The 27,745-nt window shown below is 48.2% G+C and overlaps 1 protein-coding gene across 1 annotated transcript; it reads right to left on the reverse strand.

Annotated features, from left to right (window-relative positions):
* Positions 1-746: 746 nt before the first annotated feature.
* Lss (lanosterol synthase) lies at positions 747-27,745 on the reverse strand. The gene is made up of 22 exons (XM_076558614.1): positions 27,387-27,745; positions 27,055-27,223; positions 25,353-25,491; positions 24,106-24,214; positions 23,393-23,514; positions 21,011-21,107; positions 19,651-19,786; positions 19,023-19,131; positions 18,477-18,595; positions 17,531-17,628; positions 16,844-16,871; positions 15,446-15,502; positions 14,784-14,855; positions 13,777-13,827; positions 13,136-13,285; positions 12,462-12,558; positions 11,299-11,404; positions 9,749-9,814; positions 9,012-9,092; positions 8,014-8,184; positions 6,803-6,881; positions 747-6,269 (listed from the first exon to the last, which is right to left on the reverse strand). The coding sequence occupies exons 1-22, from the start codon at positions 27,398-27,400 to the stop codon at positions 6,138-6,140; spliced, it is 2,202 nt and encodes a 733-aa protein (XP_076414729.1). The 5' UTR covers positions 27,401-27,745; the 3' UTR covers positions 747-6,137.

Genomic DNA, 27,745 nt, shown 5'->3' on the forward strand with positions numbered 1-27,745 from the left:
GGAGAACTATTGGTCACATCACCAAAGTCTACCTTCCCAAAGTCATAATCTAGAAATAGCCCTACACGAGTAATGTCAGTCAACCCTGTTCTTGCCTTCTTCATCTTTATCACAAGTTGTTTAGAAGTGTGCTGCTTAATTCCCAAGGGTTTTTTTTGGGGGGGGTGGGGGGGGCTCCAAATCCCTTTATTTCTCATTTAATTCCATTGTGGTCAAAGAATATACTTTTCCATTTCTGAAGATCCTTCTCACGATGCAGCAGAGTGTTCATCTTGGTGAACAAGGCAGAAGCCCTTGGATGTGTCAGTCTCCACTGGTCGGGTGACATATTCACAAACAACAATGCGCTTGCACTGGCTGACACTAGAATCTGTTCTTTTTTTTTTAATTTTTTATTTTCAGATTTACTATTTGTATTTTATTTTATTTCCTTTTATTTATTTTACAATACTATTCAGTTCTACATAACAGCCACAGATTCCCTTGTTCTCCCCCTTCCTGCCCCCCTCCCCTTCCTCCCAGCCCACCCCCCCATTCCCACCACCTCCAGATCAAGTTAGAATCTGTTCTTAACGGGTTGTCGGAGTTTCATTTCTGTTGATAAAAAACACTCTGACCAAAAGCAACTTATGAGAGGAAAGGTGTCACTCCAATCTCATGTCATCGTCCAAGAGGATTTATAATTTTAATAATTTTAATTGACGTATGGACACACAGACAAAAAAAAAAAAAGAGGAAGCTTTGAATTCAAGCAGTGCCACACTTTATTTACATCACTACAGCTGTTCAAGTGTAAAGAAAACCAACCTTGAGACTATGAAATTCCTGACTCATAGTTATTTCTGCTTTAGTACATATGAGATAATTAATTCACTGTTGTTAATGCTCTTTTGTTAAGGCAATTGTGTAAGTTCTAAAAGTAATGATAAATTGTCTCCCAAGACTGTGCACTCGTCTGGTCAGCTCTGTATGAACAGTTGCCCACTTCGGGGCTATTTTTCTTTTGTGCTGGGACAGGTGGCTGGCCCTCCCTGTTTCCACCAACCAAACCACCCCTAGTTCAGGAGCTAGGGCTAAGCAGTTATTTCTTTTGAGTATTTTTTAGTTCTTAAATTTTATTGCTTGTATCTTACCAAAAGCAATCTACAGATTCAATGCAATCCCCATCAAAATCCCAACACAATTCTTCACAGACTTGGAAAGAAAAATACTCAACTTTATATGGAAAAACAAAAGACCCAGGATAGCTAAAAGAATCCTATACGATAAAGCAACCCTTGGAGGCATCACCATCCCGGACCTCAAACTCTACTATAGAGCTATAGTAATAAAAACAGCTTGGTACTGGTATAAAAACCGACATAAGGACCAATGGAATCGAATTGAAGACCCTGACATTAATCCATGCACATATGAACACCTGGTTTTTGACAAAGGAGCCAAAACTATACAATGGAACAAAGAAAGTATCTTCAACAAATGGTGCTGGCATAACTGGATGTCAATATGTAAAAGATTACAAATAGATCCATATCTGTCACCATGCACAAAACTCAAGTCCAAGTGGATCAAAGACCTAAACATAAATCCAGTTACACTAAACTTAATAGAAAAGAAGATAGGAAGCACTCTTGAACGCATTGGCACTGGAGACCATTTCCTAAATAAAACACCGACAGCACAGACCCTGAGCACAACCATTAATAAATGGGACCTCTCAAAACTGAGAAGCTTTTGCAGGGCAAAAGACACAGTCAATAAGACAAAAAGACAGCCAACAGATTGGGAAAAGATCTTCACCAACCCCACATCTGACAGAGGATTGATCTCCACAATATATAAAGAACTCAAGAAACTAGACATCAAAGCACTGAACAGTCCAATTAAAAAATGGGCTAAAGAGCTAAACAGAGAATTCACAAAACAAGAACTACAAATGGCTGAAAGACATTTAAAGAAATGCTCAACATCCTTAATCATCAGAGAAATGCAAATCAAAACGACTCTGAGATACCACCTTACACCTGTTAGAATGGCTAAGATCAAAAACACCAATGACAACCAATGTTGGAGAGGATGTGGAGCAAAGGGAACACTCCTCCACTGTTGGTGGGAATGTAAACTTGTACAATCACTATGGAAATCAGTATGGCGGTTTCTCAGAAAATTAGGAATCAAACTACCTCAAGACCCAGCCATCCCACTCTTGGGCATATACCCAAAGAATGCTGATACATACCATAAAGATACATGCTCAGCTATGTTCATAGCAGCACTATTTGTAATAGCCAGAACCTGGAAACAACCTAGATGCCCATCAACGGAAGAATGGATGAAAAAAATGTGGTACATATACACAATGGAGTACTACTCAGCAGAGAAAAACAATGAAAGCATGAAATTTGCAGGCAAATGGATGGAACTAGAAAATATCATCCTGAGTGAGGTAACCCAAACCCAGAAAGACAGTTATGGTATGTACTCACTCATTGGTGGATTCTAGATATAAAATGAACAATCAGACCACAACCCATAGAACCATAGAGGCTATATATATATAGCATGGAGGTCCGTAGGACGACTGTGGCATATAATAAATTTCAGTTTTACTCAATTATTGAAAAAAAAAATAGCCAAATGAATGGAAACACATGAACTATGAACCAAAGACTGAGGGGCTCCCAGCTGGATCAGGCCCTCTGAATAGGTGAGACAGTTGATTGGCTTGATCAGTTTGGGAGGCATTTAGGCAGTGGGACCAAGTCCTGTGCTCATTCCACGAGTTGGCTGTTTGAAACCAGGAACTTATGCAGGGACACTTGGCTCAGTCTGGGAGGAAGGGACTGGACCTCCCTGGACTGAGTCTACCAAGTCGATCACAGTCCTCGGGGGAGGACTTGTCCTGGAGGAGATGGGAATGGAGGGTGGGCTGGGGGTAAGGGGAGGGCGTGGGAGGGGGGAGAATAGGGGAACCCATGGCTGATATGTAGAACTGAATGGTATTGTAAAATAAAAAATATATATCACAAAAAATAAAAATAAAAAATAAAATAAAATAAAAAAAAAAAAAATTTTATTGCTTGTATTTGATGATAGAGGTCAGTGACATTTCAGTTTCAAATGTCCTTGCTGCTGAGAAGTGTAGATCCTAGTGAAAATTACATAGTCATGAGATAAATGAGTTTTTGTTTTTTTCTTTTTTTCAAGAAACTATGGTATTATTGGATCTATACATCATAAAACATTCTGCTTTGTGGAAGTCCAGACTGAATGCAGCATCATCCATGTACCTGGCACATTTAACAGCCTGGATCTCTCACTACTTGGTATTTTTTGCATTAGTTAAGACAGGAAGTTGGTAGCTCAGTCAAAAGGGAGGGGAAATGTGCTGTTAGGTACATCTGAACTGAGTGCCAGACTCATCTCGGTCAAATTTGGGAAATATAGCCTCTGTACATAAACTTTAAAAGACAGCCATTAAATTCTAAAAAAAATTAATTACAAAGACCTTTTGTACAGATTTAAAAAATTGTCATAGTGATCCATATGATCGAGAGCTAATAATTTCATTTCTACTAGTGCTGCAGATTTGCCAGGTGACTTATTTCCTGGGTCAAGATGATTGCAGTTCCCTTCCTAGGACTTGTTAGACGACAAAAGGCTGTTTTGGAACTGCACATTTGATCAGGTTGTTAGCTTTTTACATTTTATTTCTTTTGAGAACCTTTAAATAAAAACATCTGAAACTTTAATAAACAGTAATTTATACTACAGATACATAGTAGTAGTATCTGTATAAAATACAGAGATAAAATAAAGTTGAGATTAAAAATCAAGTTGAAAGCTTGGTGTAGTGGTACTTGGTAAGCAGGTGGATCTCTGTGAGTTTGAAGTTAGCCTGGTCTACAGCCAGAGCTACATAGTGAGTTCAAATAAATAATTAAAAAATAAAACCAAGTCGACTAACTATATATTACCATGTAGTTGTATTTGCTATGGTTGTCAATAAATTAGAGAATAAGAAAATAGCATACAGCAAAAATTTATTGAAAAAAGAAAAGAAAAAATACTTTGTCAGAGAGGAGTTTCCATCAAGTCCTTCAGCAGGGCATGGTAGTAATGCCTACAACCCAATCCTCAGGAGATGGAGGCAGGATGGCCCTCCAGCTGGGGGCCTTAATTACGTGGTGAGTATCATGTCATAGTGAGTACCACACATAAAATCGTTTCATGAGGAAAAAAGTGTAAGCATTTCCTACTAAAGAATCCCTCAAAAAAGTGTTGAGGTTCACATCTCAACACAGAAAATCTACTACGACTCCACAGGAAAAGTTTGCAGCACATTCTAAATTTGTTCCTTACAAGTTAAAACTTTCATTTCAAGGATCTTCAAGGACTTCTGGACCGTTATCTGGTGAGCGTGGGGAACTCTCTGAACTGGGACTGGTAATCCTGCACACCTCACACTGACCGCTCTACAGCATGACTGGTCTGCAGGACAAAACAAAGTAAGAATGACACACTACAGTCTAAAGCATGTGTTATCAGAAGTCTGTTTATTAAGGGAATTGGCCCTGTGAGTGCCAGTGTATTTTCTATAGTGATCTGGTCCTGACTGGGAATTCCAAGGGCAGTTGCTGCTGCTGGGGACAGACCTAGTAATTCACCATCTATCTGCTCTGCTGCTGGCAGAGGCTGAGAACTGTGCAGTTATAGCACAGGTTACGATCTAAGGGAGGGGAGTCCTGGGGGTCACGGCACAAGGTGACAGTGGTGGGAGTTGGACAGGCGGCAGATGACAGAAAGCCTCAGGGAATCTGCACCATGGCAGAAGGCAGGCCTAGAGGGTCCTGGGCAGGGAAAGGGGATCAGATACAGCTTTCCACTTGTCTGAGGAAAGACCATGGGCCAGGGAGAGGCTGGAGTTACCACCAGTCCAGAATGTAAGAGAGGTAGGGAGCATTAGACTGAGAAGGCACCAGGCTGGACCCTGCTCACCATGGCCAGGAAGAAAAGCAGTAACTTCAAGGAGAAGCTACTACCTTATCAGCCCCGAACTCTGCCTGCATGTTGGACAGACACACAGTTAGAAATCAGCAACTGAGAGCTCACCCTTATGTGTGGCTTCCCGCATGTGCCTCTCTATCTCAACAAGATGACAGGAGAGCAGGATGCTGATATCCCAGAAACCAACACAATGTGTATGGGCTCACAATCTAGGGGCAGAATCGGACGCTGCATCTGGCTCCTTGTCACACAGCCACAGGACAAAATGCCTGGGGGTTTTGTTTTTGCTTTGTTTTTAATAGTTTATTTTAGAGATTTATTTTATTTTATGTGTATGGGTGTTAGTCCTGCATCCATGTTTATGCACCATGTATGCAGTGCCCACAGAGGCCAGAAGAAGGCATTGGGTCCCCTGGGAACTTGAGTTATAGAAGGTTGTTAGCCACCAAGTGGGTGCTGGGAATCAAACCCAGGTCCTCTGAAAGAGCAGTCCATGTTTTTTACTGCTGGGCCACTGTTCCAGCCCCAAAATGTCTGTTTATTAAGGGAGTCGGTGATCATTTAAATGACTTTTAGTGACAGTTTTAGTATAAAGCGAGTCTGTATTTCCTTTCTGGAAAACAGGTATTTCATACAGTGATCAGGTAACAGCCACGCTCGGGGCACAGTGAACAAGGGCTCCGCCTCACTCCCCACTGAGCCTTTCTCTGAGCATACCAGCACCATAGAGTCGCCCTACCTCCGCCAGCCCAGCAAACAGAAGTCTGGTCAGAGGCCCGCTACACAGTAGACAAAAGAGGAGGGAAGAAGCCACTGCTCCCCTCACGGGGAAGTCACCGGACACGAAAACTCTCCAGCCTCAGTCCCTCAAGAAGGATGTGCCCGGGAGCTGCAGAGTGCAGTGTGCCCCTCTGGATTTCAAGGTTTATCTGGTTCCCTTTCCCGCTGAAGCTAGTCTCAGAACTAAGCCTACACTGACAAGTGCCTAAAGATACCAACCCCGACCCTAGTCCCAGCCTCAGGTCTACAGAAATAGAGAAGAAGGCCTAGAGCGGGGGTAAGAACCCCCAGTCTCGCCTGGACCTGTATGGTGATGATGCTGGCCAGCTGTAGCACAGGCAGACATGAGTTCAAGGGTGGCCGGCAAGGGTATTGTCAGGGTACAGGTTGGAGAAGCGGCCCAGGGCCCAGATGGGGAAGACGTTCCTATAACTTGTGTAGCTGATGGCACAGGACTTGTTGAAGACCCCAGAGATGTTCTCCTGGAAGAATACAGAAGAAAGAACAGTTAAGGAGCTTGTCCCCACATGGTGGTCCTGACTATTGAATGTCCCAGCCCCAGAGCAAGTCTGCTTGGGGAGGGCTGATGAACCAAAGACGGGGAAGCAAGGTCCCAGCTCAGAGACTAGAGCTGAAGAAAACACTCTTCCTTGGAACAGTGGTCTCTAACAGTCCCTGTAACCACAAGGGCAGATGGAAAGCCATCCACACGTCTTGTCAGTGAAGAACCATACACAACATGTACTATGGTAATGCCAAGGTTCTGCAGGAAACCCCAACTATCCAGCCCTTTTCCCCCAACCAGTCCCTTTACAAATAGCAAAATGTGCTCAACACTTCAAGACCCAGCAACACATCTTAGATCTACAACCAGGGCAAGCCTCTGGCTGGCAGTGTCCATATCCCAGATCTCCAAAGCACCCTGAGTGGAACATGGGCAAAGGAAAGTGTGTGGAAACTAATGGGCAAGTTGAAAATCCATGCTGGAACCACTATCCCGTGGCCCCTCACACACCTGAGGCCAGTCTCCATTGGAGAGCTGTTTCTCCAGCAGACATCTGATTCCTCTCTCCTGAGCACTGATGTCGGGATGCCTGAGGGACAAGAAGACAGGCTTGAACAAACATGCATCTCAGGAGAAGGACAAAAAAAAAAAAAAAACCCAAATACTGTGGCAATGACAGGCAAATCTTAACAACCAGAATCCTCAGACTCCTACTGCAGTCTTTCCAGGAGCCCTGAGAAGCAGAGCGTGGGCAAGCATGGGGATGGTCAGGTGGGACATACACTCCTGTACACTTGATTCTACCCTAGAAGACATGGTTGACAGGTGACATGGCTGGCACAAGGTGCTGATAAGATTTCCAAGGAGAGGTCTGGTGCCTACTCTGCTCCCTGGAAACTACAGAAGCTATGTGCTCCGATGCACTGGCTGGAAGCGTGGGACACCAGACGGACTAAGGGTCTGACAGCAAGGCCAGCAGTGGGGGACTGACTCGGAGCAGACCGATGACTGCCCTGCTCTTGGGGTCCCTGTATGCGCTGACTAAGGGGATTTTAGGAAGATCTCCAAATGGTTTCAAGTGTACTGTGGCAACACAGGCTAAGACAACACATACAAATTTGTGCGTGTGCATGTGTATGTGTGTGTGTGTGTGTGTGTGTGCGTGTGTACCTATACCTGTGTGAACACGAACATGCATATCCCTAAACATATATATATATATGCACCTACAAGTGCATACACATACATGTGTACACCTGTGTTCACTAGTGCAGTACACGTGGCTCAGTACAAGCTATGGACACACGAGGACCAAAAGCAGCTACAGTCTTGTGCTCTTAACCCTGAGGCAGTACTTTCTCCCCACCCTGGGAAGCAGCTTCCCCACCACAGCCCATATCACTCATCTGCTTCCCTTGGGCCCCAGCTCCTCTGGCTCTGCCAGCAGGTACTGACTACCAATGGACAGACAGACCATTTCGAAGAGGTAAGTCTCTCTATAGGGTTCCACTCAGCCAGACTGGCTGCTACTTAGCCTAGGAATAGGGCAGGTGGTTTCTGAGGCTGCCTCTACCCACAGTTACAGAGGAATATAATATATGAACATGGCTCAGTCCCGTGATTCCTTTCACCTCTCCCCACATCTGTACGTACCCTGTCCCACCTCCTCAGAGTTGAACAACCTAGTATACAGGCCCGAGGATGGGTGCCATTGCCCTTACCTGACAGCCATCAAGCCCATCAGGGCCCAGCACGTACTGTGGACCTGGGACCTGGCACTCTGCACGTAACGCCGTTGTTCACAGGACTCAAAGTCTTCTCCCCAACCTCCATCTGCCATCTGCTGGGACAGAAGGAAGTTGCAGGCCTGAGACACTTCTGCACAAGCAGTCCTGTAGAGAGCAAGACAAGACACTTGAGACATCATGTCCTGGGAGGATCTAAGGCCTCTATATCCTACTCTGTGACAGGCTGCCTTTGGGTCATGGGAGAGGCCTGCAGAGGTGAGTGGACACAGGTGCACATGTCTCACAGAGCTAATGGGCACAGAGAAAAATACTCTGCAGCTACAGACACAGGCAGGCTGACTATGTGGGCACATGGAAGCAGACCCAGGATCCCTGGGTTGCATCTTGCTTAGTATAACATCCCTACTCCCCAAACCCACCAGATCTAGAAGCACTGGCTAGGCAGCCAGAGACAGGGCCTGAAGCGAGCCCACCTTCCCTGGTCCTAGACCCCAGTCCTTTCTCACTCAGGATGAGAAACAGAGATTTCTAAGACTCTGAGGTAATGCCTAGCCAAGGCTTATGAGCCAAGAAAATATGTCCTTAGAATTCCCTTTTTCTTTATCAGTGATCTTACCTCATTGTTTAAAGATATTAAACAAATAAAATCAAATATCAAAGGGGAAAAAAAAAACATGGCAGAGCATGACTGACCTGGTTACTGTCAACTTAACCCAGAGTCACCTGGGAAGAGAGATCATCAACTAAAGAACGTGGGAAGGTCCAGCCCACTGTGTAAGAAAGCTGGCTGAGTGTCAGTTCCTGCCCCAACATCCCTCAGTGATGGATTATGACCTAGAAGGACAAGCCTAACATAAACGCTTTCTTCCCCAAGGTGCTTTTGGTCAGTGTTTCATCACAGCAACGGAAAAGCAGGCGAGAACAATTGTGGTAAGGCCCTCGCTTGACATCAGCCTGGAAGCCACACTCACCCATCTTGGTAGGTATGCCCCATGCAAGCGAAAGCTTCCAGGCCAAACCAGGTGCCATAGGTGAAACAAACTCCCCAGGAGCTAGAGGGAGGCAAAAGAGAAGGTCAGCCTCGGTCTTCATTCCAAGCGAGAGGACAGGTACTCTACCGGGTACTGGGACAACCTCAAGAAGGGAGGGCAGAACTGGGATGGAGCATGGTGGTGCATCCCTGCATTCCCAGCACTGGGCTAAGACAGGGGATTGCTAGTTTAAAGGCAGCCTGAGATACACAGCAAGATCCTGTCTCACAAAACCAAAGACAAAGTAAGAGACAGAGAGAAGAGGATGGAGGGTTGGGAAGGGGAAGCAAAGAGGGGAAAGGGATGTCGGCAGTTGCTAAAAGCAGTGTTCACATACATCCCAGACAGTGCAAATGTGAACACTGCTTAAAGTGGCGCTGTTCCCCTGGCTCAGCCACTGCTTCCTCCACACAAGACACAAAAGAGCTGCTGATGCGCACAAGAGGGCGGAAAATCACATCTAGGCCGCAGAGCCCTCTCCGTACGTAACCCAACTGTTCCCTACAACACGAGCTCTCAGCATAAGGGAAGAGCAAGCATCAGCCAAGGAACATGACCAACCAGGAAGTGCTTCCTGAGCCCCCAGGAAGCAGGCAGCAAGGGCAGACTCCCAATCCCATGTGCACGTCATCACCTCCCACCAACCCCTCTGCAGGTGAGCCCAGGTGCCTACTCACCCCTCCCAGGAGCCGTCAGATCTCTGTATCTTTCGGCAGAACTCCAGGCCTTGCTTGAGGGTCTCCCTGCAATACAGGAAGTTAGCCCAGTGAACACTGCAGACAAAATGCCTTCCCCAGCCTTGCCCACACAATGGTCTCAGAGATGTGAGAATGGCCTCCCCTTCAAACAGATCAAAACAAACGTTCAAAGAGGAAAAAATGTATATAGAGCTATAGGACAGAGAAGGGGCAAACAGCCTGTCCACGTTCAGAGGAAACAGAAAGGAAAACAGACTTTGGAGGTGAAGACCACATTGGAAGTAGCTCTGAAAACTACCAAAGCCACTGACAATAAAACAACACTAGTGTCACGGGCCTGGACAAATCATATAAAATGAACTAGATTGAAAACCAACAACAACAGCCTGCGTGCCATCTTCCAGTATTCTGAAAGCCAGCTAGCAGGGAAGGACTTTCTACTTTTGTCCTAGCCTAATTTTGCCAAAGTATATGGTGTCTTTAACACTAAGGACTGTCTTGTTCTGCAGTCAACAACAGCGGCGATAGCCTTGTAGTTTGAGGGGCCTGCCTAACAGCTCCTAGGGAGGTAGCCCACTCCTAGCATTGAGACAGTTTACAAAAAACAAATGATAAGACAATACACATAAAGAAAGAGTAAGCTGGGAGAGATGGCTCGGTTAATAGCATTCAGACTGATCTCATTTGCCCCCATGAGACATCAGTCCAATTCCTCTGTCTCACCCTCTGGGACTGTAAGACCAACTAAACTCTTTCTTTTATAAGTTGCCTTGGTCGTGGTGTCTCAGTACAGCCATAGAAAGCAACTAATTTCTTTACTGCTTTCTGTGTGATGTAAGGCTCCCTTCACAGGAGGAAACTCACGTGTGATATTCTAAGCCAAAGCAAAATTCATGGCTAGGGAAATCATAGGCCCAAATGAGGAAGCTATTATTATTGTTTTACTAAATGGATATGATATGCCTATCAAATTGCCTTCTAAATTTGTGTTTATACCCTTACATTACTGCTGCCCTCAGTCTTCATCATCGTGGAAGGAAACTTTAATAATGAGAGATATACCACTGAGACTCATAGCCGTGCTCCTGAGACAAACTAATTGTTGCTATATCATAATGGCCCAATATTCAACCATAGATGGGGAGAAATGAACAGCTACACCAACCTCTCCAAGACTCAAGAACCATCACAAACAAGGTTAAGAACACTTAGCAGCTATTTAACTGGACACTGATGGCAGAGTTAGACATGAATGCTCATTTTAGGAGATGTTCAAGAAGACAGGAAAAATTACCCATTCTTGTGTTATAGTTGTACTGTCTTCCCCAGAGTAGCACACACACACACACACACACACACACACACACACATACACACACACACACACACACACACACACACACACCCCACACTCACACATACTTGATGGATTATCTCTGCATACCTTGTGGGAAGCCAAGGTCTACTGTCAGAGAATGCTATGGCTGAGCTGTGACCCCCCTGCTCAGTCCTGGCCTCCCCTTCCTTACCTGATCTCTGCTGCCCTATGGTCTGGACAGTGTTCATGGAAATGCTTCAGAGCCTGCATCACTGCGGAGGTACACTCTACATATGTGTAGTCAATCATGATGTCTCCTAGAAAGGAGAAGAAGGAGGCACCTGAGCTCTACTATGGCCCAGGGTCTATAGTTCAGGCCAGAATGTGGTGAGCAAGAGTGTAGAAGCATGCAGTACTAACATCTGGATGTTACCCCAAGATCAACTATGGTGATATTTTATTTGTACTGAAATGTGATTTTAATTTTATGTTAATAAATAAAGTTGCCCTGGGGTCAGAGCTATTAGAGCCATAGCAAGAGCGTGGTGGTTAGAAGAGCTAGGTAGATTTCTGTGTGTTCAGGGATACAGCCAGTATTGGAGACATACGCCTTTAAGACCTGGAGGGCGGTACTTACAGGCAGTGACAAGGCAGTCATGTGGTTGGGTTTACAACCAATGAGAAGGCAGAACAGAAAGACTATTTAAAGACAGACAAACAGGAAGAAGCTCTCTCTCGGGGAAGCTAGGAGCACTGCAGGAGGTAAGATTTTATCTCTGAGCTCTGACCTCTCGGCTTTCTCTTTTACATTGGCTCTGTGTTTCTTATTTTAATAAGACGATTGGTTACATCTACAATCAACCTGGGCAATGTGGCTACGGTGGGCAGAGTGGGACTACACACCTATGCTACAAGACACACACAAAACAGCCGGGCTACTACTGCCACCATCACCAAAAGAAACATGTTTGACAGGTCAAGGAATAGGATAATTAGAAGCCATGAAGGAAGGGGAGAGCAGGTGCCAGAACCAGTGAGGAAAGAACCTGACCGGACAGACTAGAACCTCAGTGACAACGCACAGTCATGGCCCAGCAGCCCTGGACACAGGTCCTTACAAGGGCTGGGAGTCACTGAGTGTATACAAGGCACATGGCAGCCTCTGCAGAGCACAAGGCCCTGAAAATAAGCAGGAGAGTGTAAACCCAGCTTACAGTCTCCACGGCCTGAGACAGAACCACAGCCATTCATCAAGATCATCAAGATTCATAATACATCAGGTACTCCATACTCTGAGGCTCACAGAGGGCTCTGCATGGACCTGCCAGCATGCCAGGCCTGGCCTATACACCAAGCTGCTAGTCAACCACTCACCGAAGACCTCTGAGGGGTTCAGCAACTCCAGCAAATGCCCCCCACGCTTGGTCTCGTAGGTAGCAAATCCTCCATCAGAATTCCTCATCTCCAACAACTAGAGGGGAATGTAACAAGGGGGGAATGACCTGAGAACCGAGCACACAACTTATAGTATGGCCTTCCCAAAGCACCACAGGACTGACAACCAACAGGACAGGGACGAGGGATAAAAAGCCCTTAGGTGCTCAATGCAGCTGCTATGGCACACCATCTGGAGACATATTCCAATGTCAGGAAAATGCAGATCTCCATAGTAAAACATACACAAGGAGCAGAGGTGCTAAAAGGACTTTGCACAAAAGTGAACAGACATTTCCAACTTTCCTTTGGATCCCCAGCAAAGTCCACCAGCCCTCCCAAAAGAGACCTGCAGAAACCTCAGCACAGATGTGAGAAGTTCCTTGAGCTCTAAAGTCAGGAAGAGAAGCTCCAGGGAGCATATAACACAACTTCTGGGACTGGCTGGGCACCATCTCTTACAGCACCGAGCCCTATGCACATGCCAGGCCAATGTCTAACCCTGGCTCTATCCCAGGGTTCACAGCCTTAGATTCTGATGCTCCTACACCCTAACCTAAGTCTGCTAAGACAAAACCATAGAAGTGGAAGCAAACACAAAGTAGGATACTCACCACAGCCACAGCATCACAGAGCCGCTCGCGGGGGATGTGATCAGTGATTGAGGGGCACTGCTTCTGCAGGAGTAGCACAGCCTTCAAAGCCTCGGCTGTGCAATCAGCAACGATCCAGCCACAGTCCAGGGTGCTGAAGCAGAAACCACCCTAGAGAGACAGAGTGGAAGAGTGCTCCTCCCCTGCACGGTTCCATAGACGTGAGCGGCAGCACAGGGGCTATCTAGGACTTCATGCCCATCCTGACGGTCCTCGGATCTCAGCAGGAAGAAGTGATCTGGGGCCCAAACAGCAGCACAGGTGCCCTACGGACCCCACTATGGAAGGCAGCAGCTGTGTCGATGTCTCATTTCACAGCCTGCACCTGGAAGCAGGCCCTTACAGCAAAGGAGGTTAATGCCGGCTCTGAGTCCTCTATACCCTCTGCCTGGATTTCAACACTCCAGCTCACTGTTCAGCTCTGTACTCAGCATCTCTGTGCGCTAGATAACCGAACTATCCTGAGGCATGGCCACAGAGGCATAGTCTGTCTCAAGGGTGATGAAGCCCCTACCGTGAGGCATCTGCATAGCAAATAGCAGAAAGCCCTCCTCAGAGGGAAGAGATCTGAGCTTGGGCTTGGGTGGGTTGCCCACACATACCTTGTGCATCTGGCGGTAATACTTCTGATAGTCAGGAAGGTTGTCTGGGACCTGGAGAGAAGCAAGGAGCATATGTGGAGAGCAGAAACATGTTGGCACCTGGGACCCTGTGCTGCCATCTGGGAGCTGGATCTACTGCTAGCCTCAGTCAGTGTAGCATGGCACCCATGAGACTATCACCTTATCACTACTAGGAAATAAGATCATCCAGAGAGGGCTAAATAATCCACTCTCCTGCCCAGCTTCGTGGGCTCAGGGACTACTCACTACTCCTGAGCTGCAGGACTCAGTTCATTGAGAAAGTAAACAGTTCTGCGTGTGCGGTAGGGCCTATACAGACGGGCTAAAGACCCATCACTCAGTGTAGGGCCTGGATCAGGCCTGGTGTGGGAGACACTGCTGACTCACTCCCTAACAGCCTTAGACAGACATGGACACCAGCTACACAGAGGGTCCTAAGGAAGCTGCATCCTAGCGGGTTCGGAGGACAGGGAGTTAGGGTCATGAGGACTCTAAGCAGGAGGAGGCCAGTGGGATCAAGGCTGGAGGCATCCACTGTGTTTGAAGCAGGGTATGCAAGGCCAGCCTAAAAAAAGCAGTGCATGATGGGGGCCATAGGTGGATACAGAAGGCAGGAATGAGAGACACTGATCTGGCAGGATAGATGGCTGTACACAGTCTCAGAAGGTGGCCACAGGCTAGGGTGAAGTGATTCTACTGGCCCAAGACACCTCAAAGAAGGCTAGGAAGTGGGCAGGCTGTGGTGCTCAAGGACACAACTCCTGACTGTGCCCCAGGCTGGCTTTGCCCCTCTGCACACATGTTTCAGCATGAAGAACAGAAATCACTGTTGGTGATGGGCTACCACAGGCCACAGTCAGAGCTACCTTAGGGTGACTAGGTGCACCAACATGGTGCAAGGCAGGGCAGAACAGGGCAGAACCAACCAAGAAAGCCAGCTTGGGGGGAGGAGGGGTAGGACAGATACGGAGGGGTATAAGCCTCACCTGTGAAAGCCGCAGGAATTCGTGAGCCTTCTGCAGGCAGGGTAGAAATTCAGGTCTGTGGTGTGCACCTGCCTAGGAGACAATAGGAAAGCAGAGTTAAGCCGGTCCTCCAATGTCCTGGCAACATCTTGCTGCCCCAACCCTCAGAAAATGACACCTTAGAGTTTTCTAGGTTTTCCTGATGTTCTCAGCTTTACAGACAGAAAGACAGTGAGGCACAGCTAAAGACTGGAATGGACAGAAGAGACCACCCTGGATAGTTACCAAAATTCCACCTGTTCTATCAGGCCTCACCTTAGGCAGCCCAACTTGGCCTAAGCCCTGGGCTGTCCAAAGACACCCTGAGGATTTTATGGCTCTCATTCCCACCTGCAGAGAAACACTCTTTCCCTCTAGCTCAAGTAGCAGCTAATGTTCTAAGAGCCTCAAGCGCACCCAGCCCAGGTACCACCCTGCTCACTCTCTCCCTAGGTTTATTTCCCAAAGCCCTACTCCAGTTTAGTGTCCAGGTTCCATATCAACAGGGGACTGGAAACCAGGCAAATGGGAAGCTCCGGGGACAGAAGACATGGAAAGCAGCATCGTTGTTCTCAGGGTGAATGTGCGGCTCACACACACAGGAAGATCAGATGGGGCCTGCACAGAGAAACAGAGCCACATACCTCCAACAGTGCTTGGATAGCAAACGAGGTGTCCCAGATCTGTGACCCATTGGTGCCCTGGACACAAAGAACAAGCTGTTATAGCAATCCCATCCCCTGACTCCTAGAATCTGAGGGTGTCAGAGAAGTACCCGGTTAATACCCTATACTGGAGTCTGAGCACTGTACACTGTAACGGCTGACAAAGGTCAGAGAGAATTCTAAACCTCACAGGCAGACGTGGGTAACAGAGAAGGCCCCAGCAGAACAGCTCTTTCTCAAGACATATCCAGGACCATGTGATCCCTTGAAGGCTCCTCAACACCCCATGACAGCAGGGTACCCCAGTCATGGGACAAGCAGAAACAAAGCCCCTCCATTTCCAAGTATGCCTGAGGTGGCAGGGACCCAGCTGATACATCACTGTGTTCCCGATAGAGTAAGGAAGGTCTACTTCAAATCCCACCCAGAACCCTGGTTTTCTGGACAACACTCTTGGGTCTCAGTGCAGGAAATGGATGATCAAATCCACAGTGGGTTTTGTCCAGGAACCTCTAAATATTTGACAGAAACTCCAGCTCTCAACACTACAGGGTAATCACAGACCCTAAGCTCTCCCATAGCTCCTTGGAGGCCAAAGATCCCAGCAAAACGCCTGACCAGAGACAAGCATTTTCACTGACTACCCTTGGGCCAAAGCCCTAGAAGGACCTAGGCAAAAGATGGCCATACATCATGTGCTATCCCCAGCAAACCACTTCCTCTCTACTCTGCAAAACTACAGATATGCCCTCCTTTACCACCAGGTACCAAAGAAAGGATCAGTTTTCAGGCCTGGGCACCCCCCTCTGACCTGGAGGCTCCTCCTGTACTTGTGGCTACAGAGGGCAATCTCTAGGGTTATCCTATGAGCTGAGAACACACAGCCCCCAGAGACCTGCCAGAGGAGCCTCCAGACGGCCTCACAGAGAGGCCCATTACAACCCAGGGCCACTTTTCTATCACAATAACAGGATGGAGGTTTTGCGAGGGTCTGAGCCAAGCCTGGCTCTGTCATGGTTTCGTCCACCCTGATGAAAGACTACAGGTGGACATGTGAGAACATACAGCAACCAGAGACCAGGAGGTACTCAAAGCCCCACAGACATGAGGGCTAAAGGGGGGTTCTGTCTCTCTCCTTTTACCACAAGAACTGTACTGGAGATGGTTTCTCAACTCTCCCCTCCCCCCACTCTTTTAAATTCAGAAACAGGGTCTTGCTGGACAGCACTGTCTGGCCCCAAACTCAGTCCTTGTGCTTTAACTGAGTGGCAGTACTACAAGCAAGTGCCACCATGCCTGACTGTCACTTTTGAGTCATAATAAATAAGCAGAGAGGGTGACAAAGAGAGCCAGCAGCCTCAGCTCCCCAGCCCTTACCTGCATTTTCATGCCATCAAGGCCCAGCCTACGGGGATAAGAAAAGACGATGTCAGGGACCACGTGACAGCTGGAATTCTAGCTGTCCCTCAGGAGATACACACAAGCACGAGCACACGGATCTCCGCTGGGAGCGTCCACAACCCCCCGCCCCCACGCCGACTTCAGTATTGCACAGCTGGGTTCACAAGCACAAGGCCTACACCCAGCAGGACCAAGACAGTGGCTTACCCAGGGGGCACTGGCCCGTGCCAGGGTAAGTAGAAGCTTCTACAGCCAGGTCTGCTTTGCTATCTATCCTCATCTCACACCACACCGCCAGAGAGAGGATGGCCTTTATGAGCACATGGCTTCCTGCTGTGGTCTCTGTGATAGTCCCCACCTTGGGCACAGTCCAGGGATGACAAGCCTCTTTTCCACCGGCCTTCACAACAATCTAAGACTGTTCCAGGCTTCCTGCCTCTGCCTCTTGGAATCACCCATAGCTACTGCTAGATTAAAAAAAAAACAAAAAACAAAACTTCCCAAAGACAATCTAATTGTCTAATTGGCAGTGCTTCTGATTCAGTAAAATATTTCTCAGAAGTTTGACACCCTGGTACCCCTAACTAGATGAGGCACAGGGGCCCAGCATTATAGCTGCATGTCTATGGTCAGCACTTGGCACCACATCCCAGTCACACTCACCAAAGGTAATCTGGGATCCTAGAGACGTGCTCCTGGAAGGCAGAGGAGGATGGCCCATCCACTGACCAACGAACAAGCATGTTGATGGTTTTTGAGATCTGCAGGATACGTGACCATCAGGACCCATGCAAATTCACTCTGGGGCAGGTCCCATCTGTTCTAATAGGAGCTCCCTAAGTGTTTTCTATACATTCACGTCCCTACACTCAAACTGAAGGTAATGTCACTCAAGATTCTGGGCCAGCTTAAGGTGTGACTAAGAAGGGCCAAGAGTCCATAGAGAGGAAGAAAGAAGCTCAGTTTATCCAGAGAACCCATGGGCAACCCACCACAGTATCATCACCAATATTACAACCCACCTCCTGATTGTTTCCCATCAGTGAGGACAGCTTCCTTGTTGGGTCTCTACTAGCTCAAGCCAGTATGCACTGACTAGCCAGCCTCAGGCCTGTGCTCCTTAAGGTCCCAAAGCAAAGCACATGCACAGTTGGCCAGGCCCAGGAAGCAAAGCAAAATCAGAAACTAGAGGCCTGGCATTCCCCAGCCAGATGGGAGAGACCAGAAGTGGAACATGAGGATCCCTGCTGTTTTCATTGCACCCCTAGGCACCTATAAACCTTATAGAAGGGGTATAAGGTGGATTATCTAGGGTGGGATCTGTGAGGGAGTAAGAGGAAAAAACACACCCCACCCAGTCGGCCAGAAAGCTCAGGAAGCAGTCTTCCAGGAGATGCTCAGAGTCTTAGACAAGAGCCAGGTAGAAGAACAGGAACCCAGAAAATGAATATATGTCATGCTTCCAATACACTGACCCAAATGGAGATGTGCCAGGATCTAGGAAATAAGCCTGCCTCATTCCTACCTACAGAGCCCATCTCCTAGGGTATCTGACAAGACCTCACTGCCACCAAAGCTGCTCCAGGCACTAGGGGGTCGGGGCACTGACCGGGCCAATGCTGATGCTCTTAGTGAACCGGTCATCGGCGGCAATATGTTCATACAGCATTTTGATGGCCCGCTGCCGCAGGCTGGTACTGTGGAAACGCTCATACAGGTTGAGGATCCCTGCAGGGGAGAAGGCATTAATGGATGCTCAGCGACAGGAGTGACACCTGGCATTCCTGGATAGGCTGTGCCCTAGTCCTTCAGATGGGAGTGGGTCCTGCACAGTCCAGCATCTAGCCTCTCATTTCCCCTGAGATCCCTCCTCCCACTCACTCTGCTTCATCTGTGCTTCCCCCTTCCCATCTAGGAAGGGCTACTTCACACCTCCCACCGTGACCCTGCCCTGCCCTACCTAGGTGACACTAGGTGAGGGGGTATCACCTAACAGTAGCTGGTCCTTGCTGGGGGACCAGAGCAAGGTTATGTCTTTCCAGCTCCCACTCCAGGGCGCAGCACAGAGGCCATTTATTGCTTTGACAGAGTGAGCCAGAATGAATGAACTAACTGTGTGCCACCCAGGCTCCCCCAACCCTCAGCAGGCACCCACCATACACCACATGCAGCAGCCAGCTGTGTGGCGTGTACAGCTCATCGGGGCACACGTTGTTCCTCTGTGCTGGCCAATCGATGCTGGCATAATCCTCCACATAGAGCTCCTAAAGGGCAGGGGGATACCTGAGTGCCTAGCAGAAGCAGCAGGCTTGCCTCCCAGACACGGAAGACGGATGGGCTCTAACCAGGAGTAGTCTCTAGCTGTACATTCTCAGGGTTCTGGGTCACAGCCTTTCTCAGGGGTGGAGACACCCAGCGAACCACCACTAGAGGGCGTGAGTCCCAGTTACTCCAGTTACACCACAGCTAATCTGAGGAGCTGTCCCAGCCCGAAGAGCCTAAGTCCTACTCTGGTGCAAATCCTGTTCCAAAGCCCATCTCAGGGCTCTTTCCCAGGAACAGTAACTGCAAGCCTAGGCTAAGACTGCAGCTTGTGAACTCTCCAAGCCCCACTGGGACACTGAACGATGGCAGACACCTTTCAGGTCCCCATGAGCAGTTTATCATTTGTTTACAGGAGAAAAGGCAGAGACTCCTCAGGACCCCAGAGTACCGAGATGCATTTAAGCTCCAGAGACTACGTGCCATTTCCTTACAAGGTCCCTAGAGATCATAAGGCTTACCTGGCGGAGGCTCTGAACCAGTGGGTCCTCTAAGGCACTTAGCCTAGTGGCGTAGCAGTAGCTCATGGGCAGGTAGACCTGCCGACAGTGACACCAGAGGGTGGAGGGGTGGGCAGGTACCCACTCAGGAAACAACCTAGAAGAGAGCATGTGTCAGCAGGACAGAGGACATAAGCCTACATGTTAACAGCCCTGAGGCCTTGGGCCCTCCCAAGCATGGACACTCATGCTGCTATGAGTGCATCCGTCCATGTTTATGCATGCTTGCATTCTGCATTCTAATGCCATATGACTGTGGAGCTTGTGTTCCACATATGTGGAGTCGTATGTGGAGCCCTACAATGTAGGGACATAGACCAGAAGCCTCTCCAGTCCCAGCTTAAGCAAACTACTCTACCCCGGCAAAGCCTTCCTCTGCCTGCATCTCCCCAGGCAAATCTAGCATCTAGCCAGTAGAGCTGCCAATGATGGGCCATTGGATGACAGCACAATTCTAGTACACCTCCTTACTTCAAGTAACAGTACACCCACCCTGCCCCACACATGGACAGCTCTCTCCACACCCCTCACTGGTTCATTTGCCACATCTTCCACTTATCCCCACTCAACCAGGCTGCAGAGCAAAGCCTTTCAGTCTTTGTTTCAGGACTCTGTTGTCCTCTTTCAAGTGGCCCCTCACATCCTATCTTTCTGCATATGAAAGCTATCTACTACAGGAACCCTCAACTCTGTCTTCAGGAGGATGGCAGGCTCTTCTGAACTCTGGATAGTTCTGGAGAGCTTACCTACAAGAATGTGTAATCTGGGGGTAAATTTATATATGCATTACATATGGGGCCAATGCTTTTAAAAGATATTAAAAAAAAAAGATAAAGACACTGACTATAGGTTTCAGTTAGTAAGGAATAGGCATTGATTCTGCTGAGTAAATATTGAAAACAAAAACAAAACAAAACAAAATTTAAAGATGCACATGGAAGTCTTCATTGGTAAAATGATTACCTAGGACTTCCTAAACATTCACCACAAATCAGTTAAGAAAACGAGATCCAGGGATGGGAGACGCTCTTTCCTTTACCCCTAAATACGCTCCAAGTTTTTTAATTGCCAGGTATGCACTGATGTCTATCCTCACAAAGCCCAAGCCACACAATGGCTTCTGTAATTACCCCACAGGGAGGGCCCCACGGCCTGCCACAGAGCTGGGTGGTTTGACAGCTTGCTCTTACCTAAAAGAGAATCCCCTTTCTATATATCTGTAGAGCACATGAAGGGCCTCTAGTGAGAGGCTAACCCACCCCATTAGGTCCCATCCATCCACTAGAAGGCAGTACAACAGGCGGAGGGAGGGCAGGCATACCACATCTCAGGAAATAGGGTATTGAGTCCTTCCCAGCTATAAACATTCAGGATGGCCAGCCAGAACTTCCCCCAGGAGGGGATGGCCACCGCACCGCCTGGAACGAGAAAAGGAAAAATTAGTGTGAATATTATGTGTGAATACTGGCTTGCAGCTATCTCTTGTACCCCTTCTTGCATGAACTGAGGGTCAGCCTGCCATGGGTCCTGTAACTCCCAGATGAGATGTCACAGGACACCAGAGCCACTGGGTAGAAACTGCAGCCAGAAACAGGTGTATCCAACCTCAGAAGAGCTGTTTACAGCCCTTATCCGCAAGAATGAGCACATGAAGGCAGCTACCTGTGAAGGCAGCTCAGGGAGAGAGGGGCCCAGATACACACAGTGGCATGGGCCTGGAGAGAGAGGGAAGAGGCCGATGTTTGGCTGCTCTTTCTCCAACCAAGACCAAGCCGCACACCTGTGACTTCCGTTCAGCAGACAGCCTGACACAAGTGACTGAGGCAGTCTAACATGCAGCCCCACATTCAGAGCCACCCCTGCCCCTACCAAGCAATAGTTAGTCTTTTGTGCAGCACATGGCAACACTGATTTATACACATTGCATGAGTTCTGCCCTAAATCCAAGCATGTCAAAGTTAAAAAGACCGAGAAAGCTACTAGTTGAAGTATGGTGAAGCACATTCCTCCTCTTGGCAGGCCTCAGAACAAGACAGCAACAGGGAAATAGAGTTACTTTGAGAGTACATACATGATAATACCATCAGAGATTGAGGATGACTCACTGAATCCCAACAGGGACAAACACTTGAAAGAAGACTGCAGAATTCATAAGGCATACGGAACACTTCATCTAGCCTGGGAAGTCAGAGAGAAATCCTGAAGGAGTGAAGTTTAAGATATTTGTAAGTGTGACGAGGAGTTTCCAAGACAGCATGGTGAAGGTGGAAAGTGAGGTGAGGGGATATACTGCATGGGAGCCCCAAGGCAGGAAACCATTTTGACAAAATGAAAGGAGGCCCTTGATCTTGGGGCAAAGAGCAAGACAGGAGTGCATGCCTTTGAGAGGCAGGGTACGGGACCACACGAGGAGCTGCAGAATAGCAATGCAAGATAAGCTTCGTTCTAAGAGTAGTGGGAGACACAGAGCCCACAGAGGGCTGGAACAGGAGAGGAGTAACCGTGCCCAGGCCCAGAGATGGCATGTGGAGGGGATGAGCAGAGCCCTCACTGGAGATGCTCGCCTGCAGCTCAGCTGCCTCCAGAGGGCAGACTTCATGGATGTCCCACACGTACTGTATGTAACATGTTGCCTTTAAACCTTTACCAGTTCAAATTGCTTTGAGCTAAGAATGTAACTTAATTGGTAGAGTGTTTCTCTAGCAGGCACAAAGCCCTGAGTTCAATCCCCCCACACTACATAAATCAGGCATGGTAGTGCGTGCCTGTAATCCCAGCACTCAGGAGAAAGCAGGAAAATCCAGAGTTCAAGGCCAGTCTTGGCTACATAGTGAGTTCAAGGCTAGCCTAGGCTACATTAGACTCTGTCCCCCAATAAACAACGACAACAAAAACAAAACCACAACAACACTCAAGTTGCAGCTGTGCTAAGTGGGCAATGAACTGGCCACACAAGCCTGGTAGCCTGAGTTTGATCCATGGAACTTAGGCAAAGATGAAAGGAGAGAATCAACTCTACAAAGTTGTCCTCTGACCTCTACATGTGCACTGTGGCATAAACACACACACACACACACACACACACACACACACACCTCACAAAACAAACACACACAGAAATTAATTAATTAAAAATAATAAAATTAGGGCTGGAGAGTTGGCCAAGAGGTTAAAAGCACATAGTGCAGAGGATCTGAGTTCAGTTATCAGAACCCACATGGTGGCTAGCAAAGGTCTGTATCTGTAACTACAATTCTAGAGATCTGACACCCTCTTCTAGCCTTCATGGGCACTGCATACCATACATGTGGTGTACAGACATACGTGCAGGCAAACACTCATATACATAAAAATAATAAGTCTCCAGCCTGGCAGTGGTGGCACACACCTTTAATTCAGGAGGCAGAGGAAGGTGGGTCTCTGAGTACAAGGCCAGCCTGGTCTACAGAGTGAGTTCCAGGATAGCCAGGACTACAGAGTCTCAAAAAACAAAACAAAACAAAAAAACAAAAAAAGTCTTTTAAAATAATTAAAATGAATAATCACTATTATTAATATTGTTAATTATTAAGCAGCTCAACAGTTTCCATGCACTCATGTATTTTTCCCAGTGTTTCACCTAGAGGTGCATCTTACTAATTCCCATTTATAAGAGCTCATTACGTCAGTACGACACAAACCCCACACGCCATACAGGATTTACCTTTTTTGTGAAGAATGTTTCGAGCACGTACAAGGTCAGGATCATCAGGCCCAATACCCAAGATTCTGAGAGCCACATAGTTCAGGGCGGTCCCAAACACTGAGGACTTGTCCTCAATATGCCTAATGGAAATATGAGACTGGTTGGAAAAGGGCTTTTGTCATCTGTCACTATTTCTACGAAATAAAACCATCCTGGCAGTGAAGCCTGCTTAGAAGAAAAGATTGCTATAATACCTCCCATCGACAAGACAACACAGGAAGCATGCTGTAGGAACGCCCAGGCAAAGTTTAGTCCACCCAACAGAAGACATCCAATCGCTTCAAAACCAGCTAGGCAGGGTCTGCCTACCCCTCTGCTCCCAGAGTGTGTACATCAGGAAAGCAGGTTGAGATGGGTCTGTGGGGGCCCCCTACACTTGCTGCCATCTCTGCTGCCTCCACAATTTTAAAATACTGTGGCTTTAACTTGGCCTGTGAGTCTCAAGAGGCTCCCAACCATGAGACGCAGTCACAGCATTGGAGGCAGAACCATGACCAGGCTGCACATAGGTCCCAGCCTGTTCTCCTTCTGCCAGGCTTTCTCCCAGCCCACCCCAGGTCCACGGTTCCAGTTATCCCACTTCTCAACAGCTGCCTGGAAACCCAAGCAAGAGCTACGTAACAACACATGCAAGCACACACGTGTACAAACGTGCAGATGGGCACACTCACAGGCCCCAGCCGCCATCGGGGAGCTGCACTGACCGCAGGTACCGTACCATCTCCTCTCTGTATCCAGCTGGCAGAGGGATGTGTGACACATGACATGTAATCAGGAGACCTGGGTGGTGAGAAGGATGCCCCACATTAGGAACGAGTGCTCAGCACTGCTAATGACTTTGGCAACACCAGGAAGAATACAGTGAACACTCCCAGGCCAAGGCTGCAGAGCCCAAGTGGTTATGCCTGGCACCCATACCATATTCTGGGTCAGAGAAACACTGCAGAGCCTTGAAGAGGCCTCCCACGAGTGCCCTGAAGGCCTAAGAAGAGGCAGTTCAAGATCAATGGGACCACAGGGGACGACCAGGTCTAGCTTTAACACCTGCCTAGGATTGAAATACTAAAATGGCAACCCTGGACAAGATAATATATTGCTTAGATTTTACTGTTCTCTTTATAAACTCTTTACACGCATGTGCTACTGTATATGGGGAGAGATGACATGAGACAAGAAACCTTTGTTCCAAGCCTGGTCTTTGGGTATACAGCTCCTATCTTCATCACTCAGAGCAGTTCCATATCATACGCCCACGGCAAGGCATAGGAAGGGTATCATATGGCAGCTACTACAGAAGCAAACCTGTATTTTCATAAGAATTCAGGCTACTGAGAGATAAGAGTTAAAACTCAAGGAGGAAAAGGTCTTGATTCATGAATACGAGCTTCTTTAGAGAAACATTACCAGGATGCAAAAAAGTCTTACACATCCAAACTAGATCAGAGACCAGTGTGTTCAAATGCAATCCTATTACCACTCACCAACCTGGACCTGTGGTTTCCCTGCCAGAACCCCCCAGGCACCCTTTGACAGCAAGTTCTCAAGAGATATTATAATGCTCAAACTGCACCCGTAAGGATACCAGCTTCTCACCTACAACCTGGCCTATCTACAGTACCCTGGCACTGGCTGGGCCAAACCCAGAGTGCCATCTTGCACTGGGATTCAAGAGCACCCACCCCCCTCCCCTAGAGAACCTTTGGCTTCCATTATTAGAGTGTTTACCAGTTTACCCTGGGCTAACATCATTCCCTAACCCTGGCAGCAGAATGACTGGAATACAAGGCCACCTTCCCCCAGAGCTTTTCCAGTGCACTGCTGGGTTCCAGCCTGCTTGACCAGGGTAGGTCAACCCCCCATCCCACCCTCTAACAATCCGGAACAGCCTCCCCCTTGAGTTTGGGTGGCATGCTCCTACCTGGTAAGAGGAAGAGTGGACCACCATAATCACCCGCCCAGTGTCCATCCTCAGCTTGCAGCTTGGCATAAAATGTTACTCCATTCAGGGCCCCCTCATGGGCTGTTTGAGCTTTAGGTAAGTCTTTGAAATAATTCTTCTGCAAAGGGAAAGAAAAAAATGAGAGTTGAGGTTGCCTGGAACCCTCCTCACTCACAATCCAAGTAAAAATATCGAATCTAATTTACTTTAAAATTTTGAACTGTTTCGATCTGAAATGAGTCTTTGATGACAACATCACCCCAGAAAAGTTTAAAAAAAAAGCAATTCCGTGTTGTCATAATTTACTTTCCAGCCACTGATCTGCAAATTTCTTCAAAGCTTCAAAACACATTAACATAGGGCAGGTCACTGATGCCCAACTGATACTGGTAGGGGATGGTGGACTTTCTCCCTTTCTCAGACAGGGCCCACATAATAGCATAGAGGATCCCCAGAGAAGGTTTGCTGACAGGACTCACAGGAAGCCTGTTAGCTAACTAGTCGATGACTAGCTGAACTTCATTCGGATATGGGTGCACGGATGCACACAACCAGAACATCAGATCAAAGTACTCCACCTTATGAATACAAACAAAACCACACCCAGCCTTGTAATTCCCTTACAAATCAAAGATTTTGTCAAAGCAGAGTACTCAAATAAAAGTAAATTGGTGCAACTTCGTCCACGGGTCTCTTGGATGAAGGGACTGATGCACCAACCAGGGCTGCTGTAATTCATGTCTCTGGAAGGAGGCATGGCCCCCTCGTCACCATACTTCTTGTTGTTGTTGTTGTTGTTTTCAGCTTTGGAGATTGGACTTAGGTAAACAGTCAACCACTGAGCTGCTCACCTCTTTTTTTTTTTTTTTTTTTTTCTTTGCTCGTTTGTTGTTGTTTTGAGATAGGGTCTCACTACGTAGCCAGGTCTGGTCTAGGACTTGCTGTGGAAAACCAGGCTGGCCTCCAACTCAGAGACCTACCTGCCTCTGCCTCCTGAGCGCTGGGATTAAAGGCCTGCACCTCCGCACCCAGCTTTTTGGCTTTTTTTTTTTTTTTTTTGACAAGGTCAACTAAGTTGCCAGGGCATATCTCAAACTTAGATCCTGCCACAGCCTCCTGAGTGGCTGGAATTACAGAGATGCCCCATGTCCAGGTTCATGCCTCTTTTTAAAAAAATTATAAGCTTTATTATTTTTTTAAACATAAGCTTTATTTATTATATAAAAAAGTATAAGCTTGCAAATAAATAAAAACATCACACACCAAAATTAACCAGACACAAAGCCTATTCTAATGGACTTGGCATTTGAAAAGGAAGCTGGGAAGCTTAACCTTAAATTCTATACTTCAGTACCAGTGCATTGTGTGCATTAATCCACCACCCCAAACAAAAACCCCATGACAGGATCAGAACTAGAAAAACAGCTGGCTTTTCACCTTCTTCCATAACTCACACCCACTATCTGCACTCGGTCCTTCCTCATCCCCGTATACTTAGCTTTTCTTTGTGTTGCACCACACTCGAGTGCACATTTGTTTCCTGGCGAGATGCCCGCTTTTTGAACAAGGCCCTCTACGGTTTCAGGGCTCTGGCTCGGGAAAGGCAGGGCAGAGGCTGGACCGTGGTCACCTCCAGGCACGGGGTGCAACGGTACCCGGGGAATCCATCCCATCACTTAACTGTGTCCAGTCCCAAAGAGTGGGCTTCTAACCCGGTCTGCTCTCGACCAGGGTCGTCCTCCGCTTGGAAATACGTCCACGTCTGCCGACCCAGCTCATTGCGGAGCCGCCAGCGGGTGAGGTCCGTGGCCGGCTCGGTTTTGTAGGGTCCCCCTCGACGCCGCAGACACCTGAGCCGACCAAGCGACGACGACAGTAAGGTGGGGCTGCCTGCATCCCGGGCGTGCAGGAGCACCCGCCCTGCCACCCTGCTGCCCCGGGCCCCTTCCCTGCCACCGCCCTGCCGCGTCCCTCGCAGCAGCACCCGCGGGAGGCCCAGGGTCCGGGACTCACGTGCCCTCAGTCATGACCGCACCACCGCACGCACTCTCCGCCGCCCGGCTCGCGAGCGCCTTCCTTGACTGACAGTTTAGCGCACTGCGCAGGCGCCAGCCTCGGCCGACCGGAACAGCTGGGTGGGCCGATGCTGGCGCGGCCAATCAGAGCATCCACGAGGGGAGTCGCACGGCAGGCGCACCGCAACCGCAGTGGCTGGGCGCACGCCGCCCGACACCGCAAGGCTCCCGGGAGGCGGGGCCTGCGGGGGCGGGACAGAGCGTGGGGGCGGGGCCTGCGGGAGGGGCGTGGCCTTGGGCTTCTTGCTCTGGATGTTCTAGGTGAGATGTCTCCAGGGTTGGTGAAGAACGGCCCCT

The sequence above is a fragment of the Peromyscus maniculatus genome, chromosome 21 (assembly GCF_049852395.1).
Source record: "Peromyscus maniculatus bairdii isolate BWxNUB_F1_BW_parent chromosome 21, HU_Pman_BW_mat_3.1, whole genome shotgun sequence".
Classification (NCBI taxonomy): domain Eukaryota; kingdom Metazoa; phylum Chordata; class Mammalia; order Rodentia; family Cricetidae; genus Peromyscus; species Peromyscus maniculatus.